Source organism: Alnus glutinosa, chromosome 10 (genome assembly GCF_958979055.1).
Source record: "Alnus glutinosa chromosome 10, dhAlnGlut1.1, whole genome shotgun sequence".
Taxonomy (NCBI): Eukaryota; Viridiplantae; Streptophyta; class Magnoliopsida; order Fagales; family Betulaceae; genus Alnus; species Alnus glutinosa.
In genome coordinates, this window is record NC_084895.1 from 27,612,910 (window position 1) to 27,639,324 (window position 26,415).

The 26,415-nt window shown below is 35.7% G+C and overlaps 3 protein-coding genes and 1 pseudogene across 3 annotated transcripts; 3 read left to right on the forward strand and 1 right to left on the reverse strand.

The window, feature by feature from the left end:
- Positions 1 to 833: 833 nt before the first annotated feature.
- Positions 834 to 1,382, forward strand: LOC133879919 (photosystem II 5 kDa protein, chloroplastic-like). The gene has a single exon (XM_062318734.1). The coding sequence runs from the start codon at positions 920 to 922 to the stop codon at positions 1,244 to 1,246; it is 327 nt and encodes a 108-aa protein (XP_062174718.1). The 5' UTR covers positions 834 to 919; the 3' UTR covers positions 1,247 to 1,382.
- A 3,889-nt stretch (positions 1,383 to 5,271) lies between these two features.
- Positions 5,272 to 11,614, forward strand: LOC133880019 (uncharacterized). Its single transcript, XM_062318874.1, has 3 exons — positions 5,272 to 5,565; positions 8,514 to 8,863; positions 9,624 to 11,614. The coding sequence occupies exons 1-3, from the start codon at positions 5,286 to 5,288 to the stop codon at positions 11,490 to 11,492; spliced, it is 2,499 nt and encodes an 832-aa protein (XP_062174858.1). The 5' UTR covers positions 5,272 to 5,285; the 3' UTR covers positions 11,493 to 11,614.
- A 1,149-nt stretch (positions 11,615 to 12,763) lies between these two features.
- Positions 12,764 to 20,610, forward strand: LOC133879586 (actin-related protein 7). Its single transcript, XM_062318208.1, has 7 exons — positions 12,764 to 13,072; positions 14,525 to 14,740; positions 15,295 to 15,436; positions 16,209 to 16,453; positions 17,975 to 18,158; positions 19,598 to 19,665; positions 20,126 to 20,610. Exons 1-7 carry the CDS (start codon positions 12,995 to 12,997, stop codon positions 20,276 to 20,278), a joined length of 1,086 nt encoding a protein of 361 aa, XP_062174192.1. The 5' UTR covers positions 12,764 to 12,994; the 3' UTR covers positions 20,279 to 20,610.
- Positions 20,611 to 24,114: 3,504 nt separating this feature from the next.
- LOC133879587 (probable cytokinin riboside 5'-monophosphate phosphoribohydrolase LOGL10) lies at positions 24,115 to 26,180 on the reverse strand (annotated as a pseudogene).
- Positions 26,181 to 26,415: the final 235 nt, after the last annotated feature.

Consider the following 26,415-nt stretch of genomic DNA (forward strand, 5'->3'; position numbering starts at 1 on the left):
CAACCTAGTCGATGAGACTAACATACATGTGTTTAAAATGCACGTGATTTTTACATGCATTTTGGACTTGTCAATTTAATAAACTGAATTAAATGAACTTCTTTCAACTTAATTTTAAGGAAGATTTTGTCCGAGTAACTTTGGGCTCATATTACAATAGGGTATAAAGACCAAAAATATGAACATAAAAAATCAAATGTAGTGTGTACATCTTATGTGTCGTGAGGCTTGGGCAATGGACTATTTTTTCTTTCATCATGAGAGGCCAAATTTCTTGTCCATGGACTTTTTCTTTAAAGAGCATTTGCATTCAACTCAGCAAATTTTCTTTTCATTTTAACTGAAAAATTACATTTTTCTATTTTAGTGACTTATTTTTTTAAAGCACCTATATCTTACTCTCTATTTTAGCTATTTACTTTTACTATTCTTTTTAATTTTTTTTTTAGGTACCTACTTTCAAAGTCATGTGCATATTTTATCCAAAGTTTTAAAACTTAAGGTATTTGGTGAGCATGTAGCAACTCACTAATTTTTGTACTAAAATAGCCAGTCGGATGTAACTATATTTTTAACTAAATTTAAGTCTCGAATGGCCAAAATAACATTTGGCTAACTGAGAGTCAAATGTCAATTCCCTAGGCACTCTAAAATTAATAAATAAAGAAATAAATAAATAATGGTCCAAAGATCACCCCGACTATTGGGTCCTCAAATTCTAATCAGGATATCTCATGCAACGTGGCACCAAGTTACTGGTCAATGAATTTCTTTAAGGATAACATATTGGACGGCCCTCCAATGACCTCCTTTCTTGTTACTTACCTTCTTCATGCTCAATTTAACGACTTCATCCATAGAGAAAACACACCACAAAGGCAAAACAACAAACACTTAGAACGTCAGTCACATTTCAGAAATGGCCTCAATCACCATGGCAGCCGCCTCATTCCTCGGCAGCACAACCCTTGCCAACCGGTCTCCGGTAGCCGGAAGCCGGAGAATTGTCGTCACAAAAGCTGCAAGAGCAGCTGAAGGGGAAAAGGTGAAGGTCAATTGTGACACTAAAAAGGAGAGCAGCAATGGAAGGAGGGACTTGGTGTTTGCTGCTGCAGCAGCCGCTGTTTGCTCCGTTGCCGGGATGGCGGTGGCGGCGGAAGGGCCGAAACCGGGGACCCCGGAAGCTAGGAAAATCTATGCCCCAGTTTGTGTCACCATGCCAACTGCTAAGATTTGTCGCAGGTGAGAGAGGGTCTGCGGTTTGTTGTGGTCTCTATCTATTTGGTTTTAAGACAAGTGATGCTGTAATCTATTCAAGCTTGTAATATTAAATTGTGGAAATACTTTTTTCCATTGCCTTAATTGTTAAATTTTGTTATTTATGTTACCATCGCAGGGCTTAATTTTTCCTCTGGAAAAACAAGATTTGAATTACTAAATTAAAAAGAATTATGAAAAAATTAAGAATTCTGTTAAACTATTATGTTAGAAAATCCAGAGGATCATGAGCCGATTAGGCAAATATTCCATGGCTAGCTTGATATCTGATTTCTCTAATTTTCACTGATTTGTTGCTTCTTATTAGTTTGTTTGTGTATTGGCACCAATAATAAAATATGCAAGTTGAACTGTGGGGATACTTTTCTCATGATATACTAATATTCTTAGGTTTCATTTGGACTTTTGCGATTTCAATAAGTGTGATTTAAAATTGCCCGATTCGAAAATTTGATTTTTAAAAATACAATTAAACATTTAGCTAAATCTTAGTTTGACCTCTTAAAATCGTTGTTTAGCTTCCCAAACGATTCATTTTTTGTGTTTTGATTTTAAATCGTATTTTTTGTTTATGAAATAACAATAACGCACCCTTAATAGTTGTTTATATAAGGGTCCGTTTGGGTTTGTGATTTGTAAAAATAATTTTTAAAAATGCAGTTAAATGTTATACAAAATCGTAGTTGACCTTTAAAATTTTGTAGTTTAGTCTTTAAAATCATACATTTTTAGAAAATCACATATTTGTTTACAATTTGAAAATGCATATTTTTTACGTTTTCAAATAGCAATTTTTTAAACGCAATTCCAAACAATTTATTTTATTCAATTTGTTTTAAAATCACACTTTTCATATGTGAAATCACTAAACGCACTCTAAATCTAAAAGCTAATTCCACAAGTTTTTTCTTAAGATGTTTTTAGATTAATGGAAGATTGCAAAACTCAAATTTTGAACATGACTATTAATCTCACTGTTGGTAAATTGTCATTGATCCAATCGCAAGAAATCTTAGCAAGAAAAGTGGATTATCACGTTTATAAATTGAAATGACAATATGTATGACAGTTATTATGTTCATAAATTGAAATGGTAGTTCACCTAATACCTACCACTTAAATGTGGATTATCATATGTATTGAATCATTACTTATAATAAATGCTTAAGTTAATTAACAGGAAAATGTAACACTCCCTTCACGTGTGGGATCAAAATCTCTCTCAATAAGTGAGGCATAACACATGAACTATGAATTTCTAATTAAAAATGCGGGAATGGGCGACCAGTCTAATGACCCCCCTTGGGCGTGACCATTAGGGTTCTCACTTGCTGTAAAATGTTCGGTTTGAACCATAGTTATTGCCTTGGAATGCGAGTCCGCCACCATAGCGGCATAGCCCCACCAAAGTGTAAGTTGGTAAAGCCTCTTCTTTGTAGTATCTGGTTTGCAGACTACTACTGCAAGTCGATTCGAACTCGTGACCACTAAGAATAAAGGATGAGAGGAATTGAACCTTATCCCCTGCTGCTTTACCAAGTTGAAATATGATATGAATGATTGAATTAATGTTCAAATTCATGACATTTGTTCTTATAGCATATTAAATCATCACTTATCTCAAAAATTTAATAATAATATGACAATCCACGTGGTATTCATTTCCAAAAATATATGGATTGTTAGGTGAGTTTGTAATGGGTTGCCGAATTTCGGCACAAATTACCAGATTTCAGCACTGGCTGGATTCCGATGATGAATTTGGCCGGTGTCGGATTCTAGCAATTGGATACCAAAATTCGGGGACCTTCGGAGGTAGATTCAGGCTACCAACAAACTCTAATGTCTGGAGGTGGCGGATGCCCACAAACATACGTGTAAAAATGAAGAGTTTAAATTCAGAAAACGAATTATAATTTTTTAAACCATAAATTATTTTTAAAAAATTAAAAAGACTTTTACGATCAGACTGAAAATGATTTTTGTTGACCGTCATTTTTCGGTTGCACTAAACACCAAAAAAATACATAAACGCCCAAACAAATGAAGCATAAATAATGAAAAATATTTTGGATACTATTTTCAAGGTCTCAATCAAACAATATAAAAACAGTACATTTTCCCAGAAAAATTTTCAACTGAAAATAGTTTCCCTTAGGGACCACTTTACGATTTACACTACAGATTAACTTTGATATTGCAATTGGATACTCTTTCTCCACCATGAATGCTACTTCTAAACACTCTAACATGACCCATTCTGCATGCATTGACATAATACAAATATCCCTACACTCTTCCGACTAACTTCATCAAAATTAACTTTGATCCTCTTTACAAAATATATATATATATATATATATATATATATATATATATATATATATATATATATATATATATATATATATATATATATATATATATATATATATATTATCTAGATTTGGGCATCAAAAAATTATGTTCTTGATGTTCTTTTTTGGCCATATAATCCTTGAAGGAGACTCATTTTCTATTAATTTCGTTTAGGAGACTAGACTGCAAGTAATTTTAGCGGCATTCATAACATACACCATGGTCGTTACAACCAATTTTATTAGTAGTTTTTTTGGCTCATTACGCCCATCAACGAGGATTCCTCCGGTTATAAAAAGGGCTTGCTTTATATTGTTGTTAATAATAAGGGTTCGTTTAGGTGTACGATTTTTTGAAAAATTGCAAATATTGAGATAATTTATTTTTTGAAATCATGTTTAAATGATTTAAAAAATCCGAGACAAAATGAAAAAAAAATAAAATTGAATAAAATCTTAATATAATTTGATATTTAATAAAGGTATTTAAAAAATATTTGAAATATATATCTCATCCAAACATGCCATAAAGTTGTTTATTGGTTTTTTTATGTATTGGGTCTCTTTAATTTTCTTGTTATTTGATTTCTGTATTTTGTTGGAGTTTGTTTATCTCATCCACCTATTGGACCTATACATGTACGTTGCGTATTCTACATTTGTACGGCCAAAGAGAATAAAATTTAATTTAATTTATAATCCGTTTGTTTCGGTGTAAAATTGTTTTCATCGTAAAATAGTTTTAGAGAAGTCATTTTTCAGAAAAATATTTTCCGTCGAAATCATTTTTCGGTGTTTAGCGCGTACGAAAAATTATAAATATTTTTTATATTTTAATTTAATCATATTAATTTAAAAAAATTAAATTTTATTCACAAAATAAAAAAAAATAAATAAATAAATTTTTGCCGGATTCCAGCCATATTTGCTGGAATCCGGCACAAAACAGCCGGATCCCGGCTAGTTGACCGGAAGCCGGCCGTCCTGGCCAGTTTTCGGCCAGAATAGCCGGATCTGGCTAGATGCCGGGGGTCCGGCCGTTCTGGCCAGATCCAGGCTAGATCCGTCCAGGATCCCGGCCAGATGGCCGGTGATCAGGCGTTCTAGCCGGATCCAGCCTCTCCGGCCGGATCCGTCCAGGATTCCGCACGTGATCCAGGCCGGAATCCTGCAAGATAGCCTGAGATCCGGCCTCTCCGGCCAGATTTCGGGCAGTCTGGCCGGAAATCTGGCATGGTATTCCTGGAATCCGGCGACATCTGCCGGACGTCGCCGGATTCCGGCTTAATTTGTCGAATTTCGGCACTAACTGGAGTCGGAATCTGACTTGTCGAAATTCTGCAATAGTCAACTGCTTGAATGTAAAGATCAACTGCGTTGTTTAAAAGAGAGTCGACTGTACTACTATCTACGGAAAATGATTTATGTTTTGAAAAAGTGTAAATCATTTTTTGAAATTTATTAAGCATTTTTGGTCAAACAAAAATTATTTTTTGGTTGACCATTATTTTCACCCTTACCAAATATCGGAAAACGCCGCAACCATTTTTCAGAAATTATTTTACGCGGAAACAAGCGAAGGATTAATTTAATTTGTGCATTGGAAATTGTCCATAAAACCTTTGTAGATTAACGAGTTAACTCAAACGTATGAAAGGCATACTACGGCACAGGCACAGGCACAGCCACTCTCCAACGCAGAAACGAACCATGGAATCAGAGACCACCACCCCAAGGACGACTTCATGGAGCCCTTCAACGAACTGGACCGTCTCCGGTGGCTCTCTCGCAAATTCCGTCGCTTTCGAGTCCTATCTTTCCCCGATCGACAACAACGAAGCCGAAGCCACCGCCGATTCAACCACCACCTCCAAATCCCCTCTTGTTCTGCGCCCGACCTCACCGGATTCCGGCCCTTGCGAGATTAAAAGTGAGTTCTAGAAAATTTCAGTTCTTTGCTTCTCTGTTTGTTTCGATTGGTAACGTTTTCTCGGAAAGAATTTTTCCGATAAAATTCGGTTTGGTTTCTTTGTTCCAGTTTGTAGGAGTTCGGAGTGATTTTTCCGAGAAAATTAATTCCCGGACTATTATCTGTTTTGGTTGTTTTGTGAGAAATTTGAATAGGATTTAAGAATTTGTGTTTGCAACTTTGTTTGGTTCATGAGAATATGGAGGAGAAGATTAGAATTTGTGCAGCAGATTGTGATGCTCTTTTGGAAAAAAATTACTGCTACGATTAATTATTGGTTATCTAGGAATTTATCTTTTGCTGGTAGGCTGCAACTTGTTTCTTCTGTGTTGTATAGTGTTCAAGTATACTGGAGTAGTATTTTCATATACCTAAGAAGATCATTAGTTCTATTGATCAAAAGTTCAATCGTTTTCTTTGGAATGGTAAGGATGAAGGGATTGCTAGAGCTAAAGTTTCTTGGAATATGTTATGTTTGCCTAAAGAAGAGGGAGGTTTGGGCATTAAGAAGCTTGAGGAATGGAATCGTTCTTCCATGATGAGACATATTTGGAGTTTGTGAGGTCAGGATCTCTTTGGGTTGCGTGGGTGCATGCAATATTGTTGAAGGGGAGGAGCTTTTGGCAGGTTCGCTACCCTCATATTTGTTCTTGGAGTTGGAGGAAGTTGTTAAAGCTTAGAGATGATGCTAGATATTTTAGTTCTTTTTCTGTCGGTAATGGAAAGGATAATGGATATACGTCTCTGGTTTGATGCTTGGCACCCGGATGGGGTGCTTTATGAGAAGTATGGGCATCGTGTCATTTATGATACTCATAGTAAGCTAGAGGCTCGTTTAGATTCAGTCATTAAGGATGGTCAATGGAATTGGAGGCCTGCTCGTTTGGATCAGCTTGTAAATATTCAGAGTAAGCTGAGTTTGGTTTCTTTTGGTGATAAAGATATTCCGCATTGGTCTGCTTCAAAAAATGGTATGTATTCTTGCTCACATACTTGGGATGCTATTCGTGTTAAGCAACAAATTGTGGATTGGTGGTCTTTGGTTTGGTTTCCTTTTTCCATTTCTAAGTAAGCTTTTGTCACTTGGTTGGCAATGAGGGATGCATTATCAACTGGTAGGAAGCTTTTGGGTTGGGGTTTTCAAGGGGATGTGAAATGTATTTTTTGCAGATTTGAGATTGAGATAGAGATCATTTATTTTTCTCTTGTGGGTTTAGTGGCAGAATTTGGAAAAATGTCATGAGGTTATGTGGTGTGTTGAATCCGCCCACTTGTTGGAATGATGTGGTTTCTTTGGGTTTGCATGAGTGGAAGGGGAAAAATATGAAAGCCTATATATGCAGGTTAGTGTTTGGTTCTTCCATTTATAATATTTGGAGAACTAGGAATGCTCTAATGCATGGTAATAATCCTTGGACTGAAGTAAAGCTTTTACGACAAATTAAGTGGGAAGTGAAAATATGGTTTACTACCAAAGGTAAATTTAGGAAGACATATGGAAATGTTATGCTTTGTAATACTTGGGGTATAGATGGGATTTTAGTTTAGTTTTGCAGAGGTTTTTTTTTTTTTTTTTTTTTTTTTTTTTTTTTTTTTTTTTTTTTTTTTTTTTTTTTTTCCTTTTTTGGTTGGTTATATTTTTGTTTGTGCAGGGGTTTTTAAAGCTTTAGTGTTTTACTATAGCTTTTCATTGTAATGTGTTCAGTTGTTTTGGTAATGAAAATTTCTCATTCTTCAAAACAGAAAAGAAAAAAGATTAGATTAAATTTTTAGGATTTTTTTTTTAGTTTTGTGTTGTGCTTTTTGGTTAGCTTTTTTTGTGGAGAAAGTCAGTTAGGTTGCGCGGTTTCAGTTTGTAGCAGATCGGATTGTTTTTTACGGTATTAATTCAAGTTTCAACACTGCATCTATAGCTGTATTCGTTGTGTGATGCTGTGTGCATCTGGACTGTGCCTTTCCATCTTTATACTTGTCTTTCTGGTTAAGTAGTGATGAGCATCAAGTTCATTTTGTTCCAAAATATTAGCGTTTTTTGTATTCTCTGACTTGACATTTGGGGTGTGACTCCAATAATGTTCTGGCATGCTCAACAGGGTTTTAAGGGGGCTGCTGCCTCTGACTCCTTGAATAGCCTTGATGGTTTTGTAGCTTCTAGCTCTTATATATATTTAATGAATCACCTCTGTCAGAAATTATATCCTATGTTTTTGTGTTTATTAGAAGGATTTGCAGGACCATAAGTTTATGTTGCTATGTTTTAGTGCCCCTGTGGATCATTTGGCCCAACTTGGCTGCTGCAGAGCCGTAGATGGCTATCTATTATGTATTGCAAAACTTCTGCCTTTTTTACTTAAGTAATTTTGTTGCTGGTATTTTGTGTGCATTATAATTTCAGACCTGATTGTTTCAACCAAGTAGCGCACCAAGAAGTCTATCTAAACACATATCGATCTGTATTGTCTTACACTTACTACAATGTCTTAGAAACACTTGTGGTTTATATGACCAAGTAATTAGAAACAACATAACTAGATCTGATTTGTATGAAATTGAAGCTGATGAAAAGATTTGAAGTAATATCTTCCGATTATAAAACTACTAGCTCTCTCTCATAGAAATCTCCTTTACTTGGTCGGTGCTTCTTTTAATGAAGTTCCTTACTTATGTGGAAGAAAAAAAGAATATTATAGAAGCCTACTTCAAGATGCTATAAGAAGATTCTTTTTTCTGTTTCTATTATATCCGAATTGCTTTTTGATATGATGTTTGTATATTAAGGCCATCTATTAAGTAACTCTTGATGTACAAACATCATTTCTTTATTATGTTCTAGTGAAAGTGGAAGGGAAAAATTTCTTGGAACCTCTTGCATTATCCTTGTAGATAATAAAGAACTTATTTCATTGCAGTTTGTTTGACACAAAAGCATGAGGTCAGGCAGGTTTATGTTCGAAGTACTGCTCGAGTCTATGAGATATACTGTGATTCTGGTCTACAGAGTGGCAATGAGTATCTCTGTACTGTTCGCTGTGGCATTGCTGCCAGAGATGAAGAAGTGCTGACAACAGACATTGAAGAAGTTGTTTCTACCAATCTGAGGGGGCCTAATGAAGGCCTGTCTGAAGAAGTGAAATATAGTAGCAATTTGACCTCTAGTGAAGATGACTGGGTTGAAGTGAAAGTCCCTGAGTCTGTGGTTGAGAATAAAAACTTCTCTTTGCCATCAAGGACTGATAGCAATTCAGGGATAAGCAAACAGGTACAATGATGACTATCCATGTACTTATTCAAACAAAGCTATTTATGTCTTCATTTCATGTTCTTGAATGGTGCCATAATGTTTTAATGCATTTTACTTGGTGGCAAGTGAAGAGGCTTCTGTCCCCTTCCCAAGAAAGACAAAGGGGGAAAAAAGAAAAAGAGGAAACACAATTTCTTCATCTATGTACTAGCCATTGACAGGACCAAAGTAGATTAAGAATGCAAATGATCTAAGTGGAAACTGATGAGGGCATTCTTTTGGTTACTTTGTTTTTGGCTAAATTACTTCAACCTTCCTCGGATTTGTCAAAAAACATACACTCATACCTTCTATATTAGAAAGTAGTTAAGAGTTCCTCAAGTTTTATGGAACACATACATTTAATACCATCCTATTTATATTCCAAAAAATTTATTTATTTATTTATTTTTAAGTCAGAGTTCCTCAAGTTTATATTCCAAAACTCCAACAATATTCATTTTCCACTTGTATCTCTTAACATGGACTGAAGTGTAATTTCAAAAAGTACAAGGGACATACGTATATTTGACAAAATCTATGGTAGATTTAAGTAATTCACCCTTTATTTAAGCTGATTTTGCCAAATCTAGAAGGGGATACTAACAGTGGATGGAATGCTCAGTATAGTGACTATTAGAGCCCTGTTTTTGTTTGCCTTTTGGCCAATAGCTTTTCTCTTAGTGCTTTTAGTTTTAATCTCCCCTTTTTTTCTCCCGCTTAACCTTAAAAATTTCAGGAGCTTTATGAGGCTACAGCAGAGATTACTGATGCAAGTCCCTGCATATCTCTCACACTTCGTCTGCTCTCACTTCAGAGTAAAGGTTGTGTTTATGTTGATGAAGTATATGTGTTTGCTGATCCTGTTGATTCAGCTGACTCTGAAGATCAAGAGGGTCGAGTGGAAAACTCAGCTGGAAGTTCTCTTATGACAATGCTTGTACCAACCCTTTTGCAGTTATCTAAGACAACTAAACGCGGTACTGATACAAGGGAAAAGCAGAAATTCCCCGAGTTTGGTTTGAGATCAACGGATCCAATGAATTTTGCAACTAGAATTCACCTGGAAGGAGAATCCAGCGCAACTGATCATCAAGAAGTGAATGGTGCTAGTGCAGGTACAGCTCATGTACAGAACCCTCTACAAGTGCCTGTTTCAGAAAGCAAGCCTGATTATACCTCATTGAGTCGTCTTGAAAGTTGCATGGACCAGCTTGTTTCTCGAGTAGGCAAAATAGAAGATCTTTGCTTGAGATTTGAAGAAAACATGGTAAAGCCCATAAGCAGCATCGAGGCAAGACTCCAGAAGGTAGAGCAGCAACTTGAATTACTTACAAAGAAATCAAATAATTCTGAGTTGCCATCTTGCTCAAGAATTGTTGCTCCTGATTTTTCTTGCAATGGATCAGATTCCAACTCTTTTTGTAACAGTGGAAGTTGTTATCCCAATTGTGGGTCATTTGAATCAGACAAGAAGGATTTCCATTCAGATGTAACATCCATCCCTCCTGATGATATTTCTGATTCAGTAAATGCTACTCAGTTGCTCCCAAGTCTCATAGTTACTGCTCCCGAGTTTTCAAATGGCGATGACGTGGAAGAAAATTGTGCATCAGAATCAGTGACAAATTCTTCAAAGGATAAACCAAGGCAAGCTTTGTCAATTGATGATGCTTTAGCATATGCTCTTGCAGGATTTGTATCGTCAACTTCAATCCAGCCTCCAAAGTATACTCAAACTCTAGCTGTTAAAGCCCCTGAATTTTCAAATGAGGATGATGAAAACGATGATAAAAAATCTTCACCTAGTGTTCAATGTGAAAAAGCCAGAGATCACTCGGTTTCTTGCTATAAAACAGACGGGACGGAGTGCTCGGAAGATTCAACTTCCTCCAATACTTTCGATGGTGAAGGGCATGTAATGAGATCTCTCGATGATGACCGCTCTGAGAAGACAGCTGAGGGAGCTGACGAAGATTGCCAGCTCTGTGATGGAGAAGGTGCTTGTCAGGCCACAGGAATTGAAACTATAGTTGAACATGATATTGCAAGAACAGATTCTAATCAGATATTGGATGAAAATGTAAATGAAGAAGTGAGCAATGAGCCGAGCAATATATTAGTTCTTAATTATACCGATGTATCAGATCAGACTGAGAATATCTCTGATGCTACCCAGGAAGAAGCTTTTGCAAGCTCTGAATTTGTTGCTGCTTCAGGAAACACAAAATCTGGGTTGGAATTTCTGCAGAAAGTTCTTGAATTTTCATGTGCTTCGTCTGTAGTGGATTTCGAGATTCCAGTCTTGGATGTGAAATTTGCATCTCAGGAAACTTCTAATAATAGGGCTCCCCTGGAAGCTCTTTTGGGTGACGTGCAGGAATCAAATGTTGAACCTCCTTGCCTCAAGGATACACATGATGATTCCCCAATTGGTGAGGAATGCAACTTAATATTGGTGGATGAAGGCGAACCGTCGGCTGCGGTGGATATGAACTACTGTAATTTAATGGACACGCCTTTGATTGTGGAGAGCGAAAGCCTGCTGGAGTATCAGGATTTTCTTACATGCCGCAGCCATGAAATCTTTGTATCAAGTCTCATATGATAGAAGTTCTCGTGTGTAAACTTGATTTAGGCAGTAGATGTGTACCTTTTTCTTTCTTTCTTTCCTTTTCATCTCATTTTAACGATTTCCAAGTAACTTGAATGTCTAGTACATTTTGACCTTGGGGTGGCTGAGAACTCAAAATTCTCTAAGAAAAATTTTAATAAATAGAAAAAAAGAAAAAGAAAAAACAAAAACAAAATTATTAAAAAAAAAAAACAATAACAACAAAAAGAAGGGATGGTTCACCCCCAATCACCCTCGGTTTGTTCACTTCCTTAATGGTGTTTTCTGTTTTATTATTTCATTATATTCGTTATATATCATTAAACACTACGCTAAAACAATAAAATTCGAACTATTTAAATAAAAATAATTAACAAAATTTTAAAAACTCAATTATTCAAAATATTTAGAAGATTTTAACCCTCTATTTTGATTTTAGAGAGATTAACATTTTGCCAAAGAAAAATTATTATATACTCTGTGGCTAACATTTTTATTGATTCAAAAAACTATAGTATTTACTTTTATGTACGGTAATTTTTTAGAGTTATTAGTATTAGTTATTGTTAAGAGTGTTGCTAGGGTGGTACAACATTTAGTACAAATCACTTACAAAATGATGTGACAATTGACGTGACAATAAGAATTTCACTTTGCCCTCTCGATCCGCTCTTTCATTGCTACTCATGCCAGTCACCTCATCTCCTAATACTCATTTGGACATTGATTTTCCATGAAAACAGAGAAAAAAAAAATCTATATCTCCAACCACGAGCCAGCCGTGGGTCTTTAGAAATTCACAACCAATCTATGCATATGAAGACTCACACATAAGTCTCCTCCCATAAAGATTACGAGTCTTTAGCTATAAAGTCACTATGTAGGTCACTTTTTACATTGTAGTGGTTGAAAGTAGTGAAGTCTCAAAATAAAAGAGAAAGTTAGGGTTGTGTGGTTGAATTTGGGGCTGCAGTGATTAATGTGGCTGACGTGATAAATATTATGGTAAATTTAAAAAACAAAATTATGGCACCGGAGAATTATTATTACTATTATATATTTTTTTAGAGAGGTGATTTCCGTACATCACATGTACAACAAGTGTACAATACCCCTCTCACATGGGGTGGGCCCTGTAGTGTGTGATGTCCACCTCATATGAGAGGGGTGTTATACACTTGTCGTACATGTGATGTACATTTATCATTTCCCATTTTTTTATAAGTAGGTACCCAATTAATTTTGTTGTTATAATTTTCTTCCCCAAAGAAAATTCCCAACCAAGGAACAAACACTAGTCTACAAGAGATTCAAATTACGCTCAGCCCGCTTACGATAAACAAAAGGCAGACGTTCCGAGCTTCGGAGCTGAGGCTCTTTTTTTCTTTCTCACTTCTCAAACACCGAGCTTGAGCTACAGAGCTCGCTGATATCTGAAGCCGCTTGCGCGCAAAAGCTAGGGTTTTGTTTCGGTTTCCAGCCAAAGCAAGCCGCCAATGGAGGCCGCGGTGGTCGACGCCGGCTCCAGGCTCCTCAAGGCTGGACCCGCAATTCCCGATCAGGCTCCCTCCATGGTAGTACAAAGCTTACCCTAAAACAAGGGTTTTGTTTTTTTTTTTCCAATTTTCTCGTTGTTTGGTTGCTGAAAAAGTTTTGGCAAAGAAAATAAGCTGAAGCTGATGTTTCTTGCTGTTTGGTGAATGGGAAATTGAAACACGTCGACTGTGATTAGTGAGATTGGTTGTTATTAGGGCTTAGCTGAGCGAAGTTTAAGTTTTTTCCGTTACCGTAGAAAAGCTTACGTTTTTTACTTTTCTCCTTGTTTGGTATCTGAGAAAATCGTAGAACGGAAAATTAGTTGAAGCTGATGTTACTTGTTGTTTGTTGAATGGGCAATCGAAACACGTCGACTGTGATTAGTGAGATTGGTTGTTATTAGGGCTTAGCTGAGCGAAGTTTAAGTTTTTTTTCGTTACCGTAGAAAAGCTTACGTTTTTTACTTTTCTCCTTGTTTGGTATCTGAGAAAATTGTAGAACGGAAAATTAGTTGAAGCTGATGTTACTTGTTGTTTGTTGAATGGGAAATTGAAATAGGACTCTGATTAGCCAGATTGTTGTCGTCTTAGGGCTTGGATGAGTGAAGTTTAAGTTTTTTCCTTTACCGTAGAAAAGCTTACGTTTTTTACTTTTCCCTTTGTTTGGTTTCTGAGAAAATTGTAGAACGGAAAATTAGTTGAAGCTGATGTTACTTGTTGTTTGTTGAATGGGAAATTGAAATAGGACTGTGATTAGCCCGTTTGTTGTAGTCTTGGGGCTTGGAAGAGTGAAGTTTTAGTTTTTTCCGTTACTGTAGAAAAGCTTACCCCAAACTAGGTCCCTTTTTTATTTTTTATTTTTTTTTATTCACTGTTTGGAGCTGAGAAAATTGCAGAATAGAAAATGAGTTGCAGCTAATGTTTCTTTGTTGTTTGGTGAATGAGAAATTGTGATACCTCGACTCTATTAGCGAGATTGTTGTATTATTAGGGCTTAGCGGAGTAAAGTTTAGGTTTTTTCCATTACTGAAGAAAAGCGAAATGGAAACACGTCTACTGTGATTGGCCAGATTGTTGTTGTATTAGTGCTTAGTTGAGTGAAGGTTAATTTTTTTGCCATTACCATAAAGAATTGAAAAAAAAAAAAAAAATAATTTTGTTATTGAAGTTGATTTGATTTATGTGAAATGAAAACCTAGGGGTTGGTTTAGCAGAGTTTTTAGAAGTGTTTTGGGTTCTGAAAATGGTGAAAATTGAGAAGTGTTTTGGTGGGGGCCACATTTGAATAAAGTATTGTTTGCAGGGTCCTTAAAAGAAAATTTGTTTGATAAATTTTTTGAAGTATTTCTGAAAAACAAAAAACTGATAAACAAAAAAAAAAAGTAAAAAAAAAAAAAAGGATTGAAGCTAGCCTCCACGGGTGTTGGCCTCCACCTCTGTATTGAGATGTCCTTGAGGTATTTTATTAACTTTTTTTTCTATGTGATTTAGATCATTCCTACCCAAATGAAACGCATGGTTGAAGATGGATCAATGGGTGATAGTTCATTGTGTGAAGATATTACTGTTGATCCTGTTGCGCGGGGTTTTATTAGAGACTGGGATGCTATGGAAGATCTGTTACAGCACGTTCTGTATACTGGTCTTGGATGGGAGATTGGCAATGAAGGACAAATATTGTTTACAGATCCACTTTCTACTCCTAAGGTTAGCAAATTCATGTTTCTTGTTAAACTTAAAGTTCAGTACAAAAAAAAAGTTTATTACTTTATAGGAAAGTGTGGTGCAGAATGGTCATGTATATTTTAGGAAGTAAACTATTACAGTTTTTTTATTTTATTTTTTATTCTTACTCATATTAGCAATGTTATCATCATTATTGTTATTGATATTTTCTAATTTGAACAATCGGCATTCTTACTACATATTCAATGTGGATGACTTTTTGAATTGGTATCATTGGCAGTGCATAGGGGTGGGGATATCCTTTTAAGAGTTTCTCCCTTATATCTCAACTCTTGCAAAGTACTAATGGATGACTGTTACCGCATTTTAGTGTGCATCCGTACTCCCTTAATAGCAATTCTTCCTGGAATGGTGTGGGTTTTTGGGGTTGGGTTGGGTTGGGAGAAGAGGTGGTTTATGTAGTGTAGTGACATTGTTAAGTGATTTTCAATCATGACAACCCCAAATAATCCAAATTTCTGATTTTTATTTCTATTTATTTTTAAAACAATATAATACATAATTGTTTTTTGCAGTCTGTCAGAGAACAGTTGGTGCAGCTGATGTTTGAAACGTTCAACATCTCAGGCTTTTATGCATCAGAGCAAGCAGTATTATCACTTTATGCAGTAGGACGTATCTCAGGGTGCACTGTTGATATTGGTCATGGAAAGATAGGTATATATACCCTATAGAAGGAAACATCTTGGCGCTCTTTAAGCCTGTAAGCAATTTTTTAGGACTGCTTGTGAGAGTTATGTGAATCAATACCACTTTAATATGTCAATCGACAAGTTGAAATTAAGTACATCTATATCTTCTTTGCTGTGGAGCATATTATAAAGGTAAAAGATGTAACCAGCAGACTTTATGTTTGTCTTATTATAAGTCTTAGCTTATTTCTTTGAAGCAGTTGTTCTCCATAGTTTGTGGAATCTTTCAATTCTCGATTGGATCCTCGATCTGATTCTGGAAGACCCTCCATTGATCCAAGGGGGAATCCCCATTTTGACAACCTTGAGCGTATCAAAGCTTAAAATGAGTTCACCCTCTTTTCTTAATTGATTTAAATATGATAAAAACTATTGCAGAGAAATCAAGTACTATCTAGTCTGTTATCAAGTGGTATTGGCACTAAATTCCCTTCGGAAATCAAGATTATTATTGCGCCTTTGAGCTTTTGACATATTTGATGAGAATCATACTTTCTATTGCATTATGCGATGATTGAAATCGCTCCTAGGATTTTTCTTCAATCACTTTAGTTAATGTTTTTTTTTTTGATAGGTAAGACTTTAGTTAATGTTGGGAGGGTTTGTTTATGGCCTTTAGGGCATCTCTATGTGCAGTCTAGTGAGTGGATATGCAACTAAATGGTCCGTTGGCAGAGAAAACCATGATTTGAACTGACTTTTTTTGTTTCATATTGTCTTTTTTTTTTTTTAACCAGATATTGCGCCAGTAATTGAAGGTGCAGTTCAGCACATTGCCTCTAGAAGATTTGAAATTGGAGGTATTGATTTGACGAAGTTACTTGCTCAAGAGCTTGGCAAGTCTAATCCGCTAGTGAATATCAGCATGTCTGATATTGAGAAAATAAAAGAGCAATACTCATGTTGTGCTGAAGACGAACTTGCTTATTCGAAGATCAAAAATTCATGCCACATAGAGAAGCATACACTTCCTGATGGACAGGTTTTGCATTCAGAGTTTTCCTACCTAAAAACTAATGTGGTTTCAGTCTAGTTATTCCAATTATGGGCTAGCTTTGTGTATTTCTGAGCCTTCTAGAACCAAATTGATATAACTTCAGACCTCGGTATAGACTTGACTGGCTTTGGATGCAAACTGGACTCTGTGTGTGTGCGTGCACGCGTGCCTGCATGCCTGTTACTTTTCTTTTTAGTTTATATACTTTGGACGTACTGAATAATGAAAAGAGAACAAACTGAATAATCAGTAACTGCACTGACTGCTATAAATGGAAAAGACTGAAGAGGCAGGAAATGGAGGTAACATAGAATATGAAGTTACAAAGATTCTTTAGTTGGTTTAAATTGTTTTCTTCTTATTACATTGATCAACAAAAGACTCCCCCAGTAGGAAGCCTTATGGTTTAGATTGAAAGAAAATATGAGAAAAGTTATGTTACTTGGAGTAGTAAGTGAATGGTTGAGCCTTGATGAAACAGATGATAAAAATACAAATTGTAACTGCCCTGGAAAAAACGCTAGCCACATCTGCACTATCACCCCCAGAAGGACTAGTTAATTTGGAACTCATCTAGAATCCCTTATAAAACTCAATTTCACCTAGTAACTAAGCAATGTGGGACGTAACACCCATGAGTGTCTTTATAAACCACTCACTATATGTGGGTTACTCATCTCTTTTCAATATGGGATTCGGGTGTTATGAACTCCCCTCCCCCCCCTCCCCCCTCCCCCCAACCCCTTAAACCTATGAAGTACTCGTCAAGGCCAACTGATGTGGTGCTCCAGTACCACATGGCTCGGCATTACTAGGTGACTCTGATACCATTTGTAACAGCAACCGAAAAGCGCTAGCCACATCTGTGATATCACCTCAAAAAGACTAGTCAGTTTGGAGCCTCTGAGAATCCCTTATAAAATCATGTTTCACCTAATAACTAAGCAATGTGAAACCTAGCACCCATGAATATCTTTAAAAACCATTCATTCTATGTGGGCTACTCATCTCTTTCCAATATGGGACTCGGGTGTTACAGAAATAGCCTACTTGGAATGGTTGAGATGAGGATATCTTGACTTGATTACGGAACTTACACTCCTTAAATTTAATTTTTGTGGTTGATTTATTTTTGTGAGAATCATTATTTTTCATGAATCCAAAGTTAATCACCAAAAACACTAGAAATTATAATCTTCTCTGTTCTTATTTACGCATGGAGTCCTCGAATAAGATATGGTGAATAATCTTGAAAAACTTTACCAAATTGTTAGAGAAGCTGATAAAATATATTGATTCTTGCATAGTCAACATTGCTAAAGCAAGAGGATATGTAGGTCACATGCATTATTCATATTCCAGATGTAACCTGCCTGTTAGCTGTACATGCTTCCTGATAATTCATTTTGGTTTCTTCAATAAACTCTGTGCTTCATAACAGTTATATTTAGTCTGCAAGCTTCAGCATGATAGACATCTAAACAGAACACGTGGTTACTATTTCAGGTGATAACAATTGGAAGAGAAAGATATACTGTTGGTGAGGCTTTGTTTCAACCATCTTTATTGGGTTTAGACGCACACGGAATTGTTGAGCAGCTAGTCCGTAGTATATCAACAGTGTCATCTGATAACCACCGGCAGCTGCTAGAAAACACAGTACTTTGTGGTGGCACTGCTTCTATGCCTGGTTCGTTCTATATTCGTTAATTCTGGTGAAACTTTTGATGCAGTGGATATGATATGGTCTCCTAAACTCGAGCGTAAAATAAAATCCTGTTTTATTTAAAACCTAGATGAGAAGCAAAGAAAAGACAGTGGGTGCATGTCATACATTTTCAAGTAGTAGTTATTGATCAAGGGTGAGTGCCTATACCCAGGCATTGGGTTTAGAAAGGGACGGGAGTCCTAGTGTAATCTATTGGATGAAGTTGCGAACAGCAGATAACCAATAACCTTGTTTTTGAAATGCATCTACAAAAATCTGTTCCAATTCCACATTTAGAAGTTGTGCCAAAGTTACCTTGTTTTTGAAATGCATCTACAAAAATCTGTTCCAATTACACATTTATAAGTTGTGCCAAAGTTACATGTTGAAATGATTGGTTTGGCTTAGCATTTCCTTTTGTTTTGCTTTTCTAGTCATTTAATCAATGTCTTCAAAGATTCGAGGTGCATGATGTTGCCAGTTTTTTAGGATCGTATTGGGTATCATCGCCAAGGGTTGTAACCACTAAAAAAGTACATTGCCTTTTTTTTTTTTAAAAAAAAAAGCTGGTTTTTTGAAGACGTTCAAGCAACCCTAACCAGCCATTAATGATAGATTGTCACAAAAAGTGAGACAGAGGAGAGCTAAACCAGATCCTCTTACTAAAGCGCCATGGTTAAGAAAGAGATTTCAAAATTTAGATATCCTTGGCGTAAGGAATGTTTGCATGAGGGATAATTTTAAGGTACATGTGCTGCCTGTAGTGCCATCTTTTCAGGTCCATTTGTCTCGATTGTTTTGAACAATGGAAGTAAATAAATTTGTGCACATCTGTAGATCTAGGGTTTTATTTTATTTTGTTTGCCTTGGAGAGATTTGAATGACTATAACTGCTGCGGTTAAGAGTTTTTGCAATACTATTGATATAATGGTTAATCTAGGCTCTTCATTACCTAAATTGATTGATATGATCCATGAATTGTTCTATTAATCAAATTCATAAAAAAAAATAAAAAATAAAAAAAAATTCCATGAATTGTTCTGAATTTTGGTTTGAGGAACCATATGGGGAAGGCTCTCTTGTCTCGGTCAATCAGTGAGACTTATAGGCAACTTAACTGATGCATTGCATAGAGAGACGCTTAAATCATAATAGTCATCAAATACTTGATGAAACAAAAACTATGCAACTTTAGGTTAATATTTTAGTTTATGATGCAGATGCGCCATCAAACATAATAGTCTAAGATAGCAAATAGGTATTTATGAGGTCAGATGGTCACCTGTACCTGTGATGCAAATGCCATCTAGCTTGAGAAGGCACTGATATTGCCAAGTGGCTTGTCAGTTGACTTTCCTGTTTATGTGGAAATTGTAGCTTTATAACTGCTGAGTAGTGGTTATATTACTTCCAATTGCAGGTTTTGAAGAAAGGTTTCAGAAAGAAGCTAGCCTATGCTCATCTGCTATTCGTCCTGCTCTAGTTAAGGTAACCTGTTTTCTCACAAAAAGGGATGAAATAGATATTTTTACTATTTTATACAAAACTAATGTTCATATTTTTATGCCTATCTTATCTATTGGTGTTTGGTACCCTTTCTGTTGAATTAGACTTTTTGACCCTTCTCCACAATAGTTGATTTTGGACTCGGTATACAATGTAAGCATGAGTTGCCAATAAAAGAGTTCAGTTGGGTTGGAATCCGGTGTTCTTCAGTTGCTTCTTTATATATGGGTTTGTAAAATTTTGCTTTATAAGTTGCCAATGATACTTTTAATCACAGCTAGATATTTTCATATTCAATTGCATGCATTAATATTATCCAAATGGATGTGGTTAAGCAATCACCTTCACTTCCCCCTCCTAGCAATTCTGTTATAATATATATATACTGCTTATTTTACATAAATAAAGGCAAGTTTTTGACCAATCTTTTTGTTCATTACAGCCTCCAGAATATATGCCGGAGAATTTGACGATGTATTCAGCTTGGGTGGGTGGCGCGATTCTTGCCAAAGTTGTCTTTCCCCAAAATCAGCATGTAACCAAGGCAGACTATGATGAAACTGGACCGTCCATTGTTCACCGGAAATGCTTCTGATGATATCCATCCGAATGAAATCTCCAGTGTTTAGCAAAACAGATCTTGTTCTATCGATGATAAGTTATTTCTCTATGAGCAATACGAATTGGAGTAGGTTCATCATGCCATCTTGTATTATATGATTATTACTGTAGTAGAAAACCTTAAAATTACAGGTTTCTAAATGCAGAAAGAAAGTCTCTCAGTAACGTATGTGATCTAACATATTGCAGTTCATCTGTTTCGCCTCTTTTAAAGGGTTGGCTTCTAAGTACACACCGCATGAGTATAATGTTCAATACATGTCCCATTTCCCCCCCTTTGGATGAATATACTGCTCGATTCATTCAGCTTGCTAATACTTATTGTTCTTCTTGACCATAGGTTTCCTTCTATACAAGATTTTTACTGATTTAATGCTACGATAGATATAAAAAGAATTGTCAATCTGGCAATTGAAGTACTCTTTTACTGGACCAGGTTTCAAGTAGTCACTTGGCAGTTTCTTGGCTTTCAAGCTGTATATTCTTCCAGGATGTTGTATTGAGTGTCCAAACATACGACATCAGGATGTTTGTTAATGTGTTTTGGAAGATGCTTTTTGTTTTTTGTTTTAATTTTGAGATGTTCTCTTTGAGACCTCTCAACCAATCGATACAATCCCGCAGAGCGGCTTTTGCTAAAAACTCGAGCAGTTTTTTGAAAACTTGCTTCTGGTATGAAACTTTTAGTGTTTTGACGTAATATAAAGGTGAAAACAGTCGAGTATTTTTTTTTTGATTGTTTGTCAACGTTTTTGTTTTGAAAACTGGCTTTCCACTTGTGCCGACCTTCCAAAGTAAACTGACCAAATACAAGACAGAAAAAGGGACAAGAAACAAAGGAGAATAAACACAAACCAAAGAAAACCAAGAATCGGGCCGCCCAAAATTTAAAAATATCTTTAAAATTAAAGAAAACCAAAAATTTTAAAAATATCTTTAAAATTTAATTTTTTTTTTTTAATAAGATGGACCGCCCAAAATTTATTCCCCAAAAAGTCATTTTATGGTTTGTTTTCCCGACCCACATTAAAATTTCTGGTTCCGTCCCTATGCCAGAAATATTACCTCTTTGCTCTTCTCTAAGGATAATCTAGGAAATAATTTTAGAGCCAAAAAAAAAAAAAAAAATAAAGAGGAAAGGAGAGATGGGATCACCCCTCAAGGGGATGGAAAAAACGAAATAGACTTCCATTGAGAGAAGGCAGGAGTACTTTTGTGCTTTTGACCACTCTGCTTTTCAACTATTCTCATTTTCAAGAACTCTTGAACTTTTATTTTGCACTTGAGCCCAATAATACTCTTCTTGCTTTGCCTTTTAGACCAAACCTCGCTACTCCCAAGGTGTGTCTTCGTTATATCAGTTTTATAAAAACCTATAGATGGCTTTTAGGCTTTGTGTTGACTGAGTGGGCATTCATTACAAAACTTTGATGCTCTCGACTATAATTGGGTATAGCCCCCCACTTAATTGTTGATAGTCTTTGAAGCTCCTGTTGATGGACAGAAATTTTTTTCAAATTAGGTTGGTAGAATTTTCTTCAACTCAATCTATAAAATGAGCACGCATCTTTTGAGCATGTGAGAAACACGTGCTTTTTTTAATAATTATGAAAACTTCATTTATAACTCCTGATCTTTCTTTACTTTTACAATTAAGTACTTAAACTTTAAAAAATGTCAATTTAAGGTATCTATCTTTTAATTATTTATTTATTTTTAATTTCAACCATCTGTTAGAATTTTCTGTTAAATTCCAAAATTGACACTTTTTAAACTTTGAGTACTTCATTGCAAAAGTAATGAAAGATCAAGAATTACAAGTGAAGTTTTCCCTTAATAGTTATATTAAAGTCGCATGTTTCTCACATGTTAAAAGCACATGACAATTTTATAGACTAGATTGGAGGAAATTGTCCCTGTTGATCTCCCTACTAAGTTAGGGCAATTCTTTTTTGTTCAGCTTTTCATATAGTTTGAAAGTTGCATCTACATCTTTGATAATTTGTGCTACTTAACTTTATTTCACCTTGTCTCTTGGACATCGGCAGTTACTGAATATGGATGGTTCATGGTCAGAACATCTTGAATATTAAGTGAGTTTGTGCTAAAAATAGTGAGTAGTCGATTATTGAAGAGAAATTGAGCAAAAACACATAGATGGTTCAAATTCTAAGTAGTGTTGATGATAATTTATGGGGCATATTATAATCCCCTTGCTATCTCTCCATTGGTAGAATTTTCTGCAATGAATTCTTTCCACATTGGCAAATTCCCTTTTGAACATTCTAAAGCATGCAACAATAAAAGATAATTATGAGTTGGGATTTCTTTCTGTTCTTGACAAGGAAGATGATTTGAAATGAATCATGTCACATGGCATCGTATACACTGTTAAATGAAATAAAATAAAATATTGCTCATAAAATAATTGTTCTTTATTTCGCTTCAAATGGAAAAGATCGTTCCGACGAAGAAAGGAACATCTTTTGATGATGAAAATGAGAAGGGGCTTTCATAAATGAACTTAGTGGTGATTCCACACTTGGCCTGTTCATGAGGGGGACAAATCCTACAGTTGAGATATGGCTGCCTGCAACAGTCAAGTAGGAGAACACTGGCCAATTACTCAACCTTGAGAGTTGACAAGCACCAAGAAACAAACAAAGGTGTCAACTTCGCAGTGGGGCAAGAGAGGAGCTCAGTGAACCATCAAGCCAAAATAGCAAACTACAATTCACACTTGAGAATTTAATAAACAATTTGCACCACACAACAAAAATTGAAAGCAACTGGGCATAGTACTCCTCTCTCAGCAGCCAGCCCTCAAGAAAAATCAACTACCTTTCTTTCCCCTTTTCCCACTTCATTTATTCTGAAATGTTGTTAAGGATACCGCAACTTATATTATAATTTTCTTACCAACTGACGTAGCAATTTATATAGTATTTACCACATTAGCCGCTAAACAGTTAAATTTTATTGTAATTGATGTGACAATGCTGCATCAGTTTGTAAGTCTGTATGATACTTCTCATGTTAGATCTACTAAATAACTAAATTTGATTGTGGTTTACGTGACAATGCCACATGTATTGCCACGTTTGTTTATAATGAGCTGTGATAAAAGTTAGAGTAATGTTACTCTTCACATCCATCTCACACCAGCTGATGATTGATGTGACGTGTTTTAAGTTGCTTCCTTTTGTTTTTTTAAGTAGCTGATATGAAAAGTCATTTAAAACACATTATCTCAACTGGTGTAAAATGAGTGTGATAAATGAGAAGTTCACTAAACCATAAAGCTAAAATACCAAACTACGATCCACACTTGAGAATCTAATAAACATTTTGCCCCACACAACAAAAATTGAAAGCAACTGGACATAGCCCTCCTCTCTTAGCAGCCAGCGCAAAAGAAAAATAATCACCATAAAGAAAAACCATCTAGCTTTCTTTTCCCTTTCCCCCACTCCATTTATCCCAAAATGTTGTTAGGTATACTATAATTTTTATTACAAACTAACGTAACAATTCACGTGGTATTTATCACGTTAGCTGTTAAACAATTAAATTTGATTGTGATTGTCATGATAGTGTCACGTGAATTGCTATGACAGTTTGTACATCTTAGCAACACTTATCATCACACCAATTACTAAACAATTAAAGTTAATTGTAAGTCAATTTATAAGAAGTTGTCATAAAAGTTATAGTATTCACATATCATATGCTTTTTTGACAGAGTCAATGGCCTTATGACTTTTATGTGTGTGTGTGTGTGTGAGAGAGAGAGAGAGACAAAGAAGGCTCTTAGAAATCTTGAGAATCTTTTATTCCCAGCTGATTTTAATGCAACTGCAACATACATAAGACCACGAATATACAAATAGTTTATTAGGATTTGGGATCTTGGGATTTCCCACTTGACAGAAACAGAGATAGAGAAATACTTAGCTATTTTGCTGTCTTTTTCCTGTTGATTACAAAGAAACTACAGCAAAATATATATGATTATATGGTGTATATATATATATAAATATAAAGATAGGTGATTAAGATTTAAGATCTGAGGGCTTCCCCACTTTGACTAGTCCAATAAATGGCACATTTCCCAACTTTGTCTGCGTGCTACCTTGTCATGGCACTGGTGCATACTCCTGCAATATGCAATCAAAACCAAAAACAAGTCATTCCCTACTTTTTCCTGCAAAATTTTGTTTTGTCATCTACTCCAATAATTCAGCAACCGACCCCACTAATATTCTATGAATGTCACCTTTTAATCATCTTAGAAATTGCTTTTATTTCAAAAAAGAAAACAGAAAAAAAAGATAGCATCTTCATTAATCTTTTGTATGTACCTCCATTTTCTTCAGGAGCTCTTCTGCTGTATCTGCAATAACCACAATACGGCTGGCTGAATCCTCTATGAAACCCTCTTCCACTCCTTTGTCAAATAAGGCAATCAAGCTGTTATAATACCCATCTACGTTCAACAACCCCACCTGTTAAAAGGTTCAAAATCAAACAAAAAGACACTCATGAAAATCATATCCCAAAGCTGGACGATTTGGAAATCAGAATTTCAAAGGACTCATCTCACTGGCTTGTCATGGATTTTAAGATGAGACCACGATATCATCTCTAACAACTCTTCCATGGTTCCATAGCCACCTAAACAGATTGCAAGTTTGATGGAACAAAACACATAAGAATATGTAATTGAAATGATTAAGTCTAGCGTTTCTTATCAACTTAAGCTTTTGTGATCTTACCTGGAAGTGCGATGAATGCGTCTGCATTTTTTGCCATTTCCGCCTTCCGCTGGTGCATATCTACAACTGTTTTCACTTCTCCAATGGCCTCTCCTGATATCTGCAAGTGGGGTTTGAATGTTTGATCATGTCAATTCTTTCATAAAGAAGTCAAACAAAGCATACACTAGAGGAATGAATGAATAGTATACCTCATGAGGCAAAAGAGCTTTGGGAATCACTCTATACACGCACAGAAACAAAACAAAGACACATGTAAATTGTCATAAAACAATCCAAGGAAATAAAATTCATGCATCAATTATCAATATAGTGATATTAAAGTATACCCAAGAACATTGCAGCCTCCATTAAACACAGACTGGGAGACCAAACCCATTAGACCTGCACTTCCTCCACCATAAACCAAATCAATCTTTCTATCAACCTGTCATCACCACCAAAAGGCTCAATCTGAGTGACATGAAAAATCTCCAAAAAAATGAGAAAGGACAAGATAAAGACTATATAATACATTACCAGAACTTTGCCAAGCTCAAGAGCTGCATCACTAAATGTAGATTTGTGTCCAGGCCTGCTACCACAGAAAACACATATTCTTTTGAATCTTCCCTTCTTTTCATTTGGTGAAGATGCTCCTTCTACTCCTTCCATTCTCCCAAAGAGAAAGAAAGAGAGAGAATGCAGAGGATTTACAAGGAGGATGGTGTTTAAAGAAGGCAGGAAGAGACACCCTTGCTCTTGAAACTCCACTAGTTTATCCTCAAGACCTCCTTTTCTCTGCTTAAATAAGTACTTGGTGTTGGAGAAGAGCCAACAGCCCATCTCAGTCTCCCTTCCTTTTTACTTCCTCCTCATCTCTTGCTCTCTCTCTCTCTCTCTCCAATAAATATTTGTGTGGAACTTTGTTGAATTCTAGAGATTGCCCCATCCCCATTGTCTTTCCTTTTGTGTTAATCTACCCAATAGTATTTGCTTTTCATCATTTTGTTGTCCTCTCTCTCTATCTCTCTCAATAGGCTTTGAGCACGCAATCAAAATATGGCCATTAATTTTTCATTGGGCTTCCTTGTACGCCCACTATATCAATAGCCTGTGTCATAGCCAAAGCACAACCCAACTGATCCCTTCATAAGTGTAGATTACGCAAGCTTCCTAGATAGTAGATTCCAAGCCTAAATCACACCCTTTTTTTTTTTTTTTAATAAAAATTAAATAAAAAAAAAATAAAAAATTGATCGTTTAAGTTATCAATCAAATAGATTATTATTCTGCCAGTATCGTGTTGGCGCATGTCGAGAAGATAAGAACTCATTATCTAAAATGACCATAAATT

What these genes read in the sequence shown, in the direction of transcription:
- LOC133879919 (XM_062318734.1), top strand. Translation starts at nt 920, where the DNA reads ATGGCCTCAATCACCATGGCAGCCGCCTCATTCCTCGGCAGCACAACC.
- LOC133880019 (XM_062318874.1), top strand. Translation starts at nt 5,286, where the DNA reads ATGAAAGGCATACTACGGCACAGGCACAGGCACAGCCACTCTCCAACG. An exon ending in CGGCCCTTGCGAGATTAAAA is followed by an intron (nt 5,566 to 8,513) that starts GTGAGTTCTAGA and finishes ATTTCATTGCAG; the next exon opens with TTTGTTTGACACAAAAGCAT. An exon ending in ATTCAGGGATAAGCAAACAG is followed by an intron (nt 8,864 to 9,623) that starts GTACAATGATGA and finishes TAAAAATTTCAG; the next exon opens with GAGCTTTATGAGGCTACAGC.
- LOC133879586 (XM_062318208.1), top strand. Translation starts at nt 12,995, where the DNA reads ATGGAGGCCGCGGTGGTCGACGCCGGCTCCAGGCTCCTCAAGGCTGGA. An exon ending in ATACACTTCCTGATGGACAG is followed by an intron (nt 16,454 to 17,974) that starts GTTTTGCATTCA and finishes TTACTATTTCAG; the next exon opens with GTGATAACAATTGGAAGAGA. An exon ending in TGGCACTGCTTCTATGCCTG is followed by an intron (nt 18,159 to 19,597) that starts GTTCGTTCTATA and finishes TTCCAATTGCAG; the next exon opens with GTTTTGAAGAAAGGTTTCAG.